The sequence below is a fragment of the Charadrius vociferus genome, unplaced genomic scaffold (assembly GCF_000708025.1).
Source record: "Charadrius vociferus isolate BGI_N301 unplaced genomic scaffold, ASM70802v2 scaffold1068, whole genome shotgun sequence".
In the NCBI taxonomy this organism is placed as follows: domain Eukaryota; kingdom Metazoa; phylum Chordata; class Aves; order Charadriiformes; family Charadriidae; genus Charadrius; species Charadrius vociferus.
The window spans coordinates 1-3,830 of NW_009649599.1; the positions used below are offsets into that span (position 1 = coordinate 1).

Sequence of the window (3,830 nt, forward strand, 5' to 3'; positions counted from 1 at the left end):
CCCCAGGGGTGTGCTGGAGGTCCTCCAGGAGCTCAAGGGTGAGCAGGAGATAGGCATGAAAAGCAGCGAAGGTCCCCAAGGCCCTTGGAGTCCCCAAAGGTTTGTTAGATATCTTCAAAGACAGTGATGGATGTCCCCAGGGAGAATAAAGTCCCCATGTGTGGGCTGGAGGTCCTCAAGGAGGGCGATGGAGCACCCCAAGGAGCATGAAGTCCCCAAGGGTGGGCTGGAAGTCACCATGGAGGGTAACAGAGGTCCCCAAGGAGCTCGGGGTCCTCAGGGTTGGGATGGACATTACCAAGGAGGCTTATGGAGGTCTCCAAGGGGCTCAAGGGTGAGCTGGAGATAGGCAAGAAGAGCAACGAAGGTCCCCAGGGGTCAGCTAGATGTCATCAGAGACAGTGATGGATGTCCCCAGGGCGCATAAAGTCCCCACATGTAGGTTGGAGGGTCCCCAAGGGCAGACTGGAAGTCACTGTGGAGGTTACGGAGGTCCCCAAGGAGCTCAGGGTCCCCAGGGTTGGGATGCACATCCCCAAGGAGGATGATGGATGTCCCCAAGGGCGGGATCGAGGTCCCCACGGTGATCAGGGTTGGTTTGAAGGTCCCCAGGGATGGGATGAAGGTCCCCAACGTACTCCAGTTGGCCTGAAAGCCCCCCAAAGTGCACAACCAAAGCCCCCAAAGACCTCAGTTTCCTCTAGGGAACCCCTTCATGATGTCTCCACTGTGTCCCCACCCCAGGCCAGAGCGGCGCAGGCAACAACTGGGCCAAGGGCCACTACACGGAGGGGGCCGAACTGGTGGACTCGGTCCTGGATGTGGTGAGGAAGGAGGCGGAGAGCTGCGACTGCCTCCAGGGCTTCCAGCTGACCCACTCGCTGGGCGGTGGCACCGGCTCCGGCATGGGGACCCTCCTCATCTCCAAAATCCGTGAGGAATACCCCGACCGCATCATGAACACCTTCAGCGTCGTCCCGTCCCCCAAGGTGTCCGACACGGTGGTGGAACCCTACAACGCCACCCTGTCTGTCCACCAGCTGGTGGAAAACACGGATGAGACCCCCCGCATCGACAACGAAGCCCTCTACGACATCTGCTTCCGCACCCTGAAGCTGACCACCCCCACCTACGGTGACCTCAACCACCTCGTCTCGGCCACCATGAGCGGCGTCACCACCTGCTTGCGTTTCCCCGGTCAACTCAACGCCGATCTCCGCAAGTTGGCCGTCAACATGGTGCCCTTCCCTCGCCTCCACTTCTTCATGCCCGGCTTCGCCCCCTTGACGTCGCGCGGCAGCCAGCAGTACCGCGCCCTCACCGTCCCCGAGCTCACCCAGCAGGTCTTCGACGCCAAAAACATGATGGCCGCCTGCGACCCTCGTCACGGCCGTTACCTCACGGTGGCTGCCGCCTTCCGAGGCCGCATGTCCATGAAGGAGGTGGACGAGCAGATGCTCAACGTCCAGAACAAGAACAGCTCTTACTTCGTGGAGTGGATCCCCAACAACGTGAAGACGGCCGTGTGTGACATCCCACCGCGGGGCCTCAAGATGGCCGTCACCTTCATCGGCAACAGCACGGCCATCCAGGAGCTCTTCAAGAGGATCTCGGAGCAGTTCACGGCCATGTTCCGGCGCAAGGCCTTCCTCCACTGGTACACGGGCGAGGGCATGGACGAGATGGAGTTCACCGAGGCCGAGAGCAACATGAACGACCTCGTCTCCGAGTACCAGCAGTACCAGGACGCCACCGCCGAGGAGGAGGAGGACTTCGGTGAAGAGGCCGAAGAGGAAGCTTGAGGGATGGTCGTCCTCGCAGAGCCCTCGTCCCTTCACTGCCATTGTCATTGTCCTCGGAGAGCCCTCGTCCTTCAGCGTTGTCCTCGGAGAGCCCTCGTCCTTCGCTGTCATCGTCTTTGGAGAGCCCTCGTCCTTCGCCGTTGTCCTTGGAAAGCCCTTGGCCTTCAGCAGCATCGTCCTCGGAGAATCCTTGTCCTTCATAATCATCCTCAGCCTTCATCAGTGTCCTCGGAGAGTCCTTGGTCTTGTCACTGGAAAGCACTTGGCCATCGTCGTCATCATTGGAGAGCTCTTGGCCTTCGTCACCGTCTTCAGTGAGTGAGTGCTTGTCCTTCACTGTGGTCTTTAGGGAGCTCTTGGCCTTCATCATCGTCACCGGAGAGCTCTTGGCCTTCATCGTGATTGTCCTCAGAGCCCTTGGGCTTCACTGTTGTCACCGGAAAGCACTTGGCCATTGTCATCATCGTTGGAGAGCCTTCAGCCTTTGTCACCGTCTTCAGAGAGTCCTTGTCCTTCACTGTGGTCCTTGGAGAGCTCTTGGCCTTTGTCATTGTCACCAGGAGAGCTGCTGGCCTTCACTACTGTCACCGGAAAGCCCTTGGCCTTTGTCATTGTCACCGGAGAGCTCTTGGCCTTCATCGTGGTTGTCCTCAGAGCCCTCGGCCTTCACCGTTGTCATTGGAGAGCTCTTGGCCTTCGTCATTGTCATCTTCAAGAGAGCCCAAAGCCTTCATCATCATTGTCGGAGAGTCCTCGGTCTTCACCGGCGTCATTGGCACCAGAGAGTCCTCGTCCTTCATCATGGTCACTGGAGTCCTTCCTCATCGGCACCAGAGAGTCCCACCCACTCCTTCATCATGTCACCGAAGAGCCCTCGTCCTTCACCATCATCATCGTCACCAGAGCCCTCATCCTTCACCATCGTCACCAGAGCATCCTTGGAGTGTCCCCGTTCTTCGCCATCATGTTCAGCGCCACAGTCCCCATCCCATCCATCTCCGTTGTCACCAGATGGCCTCTGTCACTGCAGAGCCACCGTCCCCTCTGTGTCACCCCCCTTCATCCCCGCGTCCCCCACTGCTGGGGGTGACATCACCACTAAATTATTGCAGCCCCCGGGCACCAATTCGCCCCCATTTCCACCCAAAACCACCACTCCAGCTGCAGGGGGCCTCCCGGGTGGCCCTGTCCCCCATGTCCCCAGCTGGGGCTCTCCTGTCCCCTCCATGTCCCCCAAATCCATCCTGTTTTGGTTCGTTTTTCCCCTTTTTAAGCTTTTTTTTTTCCCCCCTTTTTTTTTTTTTTTTTTTTTCATATTGAAAAGCCGCCCCCGGGCTAGGAATAAACCCGGGATGTAAAGCCACCGCTGTGTCCCTTGTCACCTTCCTGTCCCCATGTCACGTTGGGAGGGTGTCCTCATGTCCCTCCTGGGTTCCTCTAGGTCCATTTTGGGGTCCCACCTGTGTCCCTTGTGGGTTCCTGTGTCCCTTCTGGGGTCCCCCCTCTCCCCTCCAGGTCCCCATGGGGTGTCCCCACCTGTGTCCCCTCACCTCCAGATGTCCCCGTGGGGGTCCCAGTGTCCCCATTAGGATCCCCCTGTCCCCACTGGGGTCTCCTCTGTGACCTGCTGTAGTCTCTGTATCACCTCTGGTGCCCCCCAAGTCCTCTACCTGGTGTCACACTGTCCCATGAGGGTCCCCATGTCCTTGCCAGGGGGACACACACCCTCTGGTGTCCCCATCCCCAGTGGGTCTCCTCTAAGGCTTGAGGTCCCCCTGCCCTGAAGTCCCTCCACTGTCCCTTTTGGGGCCACCATGTCCCTTCTGGGGTCCCCAAACCCTCCACCCCACCGACCTGAGGGACCCGGCTCTGCCCCGTGCAGACGCAACCGCTTTAATGATTTGGGGACAGACAGAGGGACATGTCCCCAACTCCGGGGACACACCAGTCCCTGAGGAGTGGGTGGGGACGGTGGCACATGGCGGGGGGAGGTGGTGGCACTGGGGGTTGGTAGCACTTTGGGGACAG

The 3,830-nt window shown here is 59.4% G+C and overlaps 1 protein-coding gene across 1 annotated transcript; it reads left to right on the top strand.

The window, feature by feature from the left end:
• Positions 1–749: 749 nt before the first annotated feature.
• Positions 750–1,896, top strand: LOC104291255 (tubulin beta-7 chain-like). The gene has a single exon (XM_009890465.1). The coding sequence runs from the start codon at positions 906–908 to the stop codon at positions 1,800–1,802; it is 897 nt and encodes a 298-aa protein (XP_009888767.1). The 5' UTR covers positions 750–905; the 3' UTR covers positions 1,803–1,896.
• Positions 1,897–3,830: the final 1,934 nt, after the last annotated feature.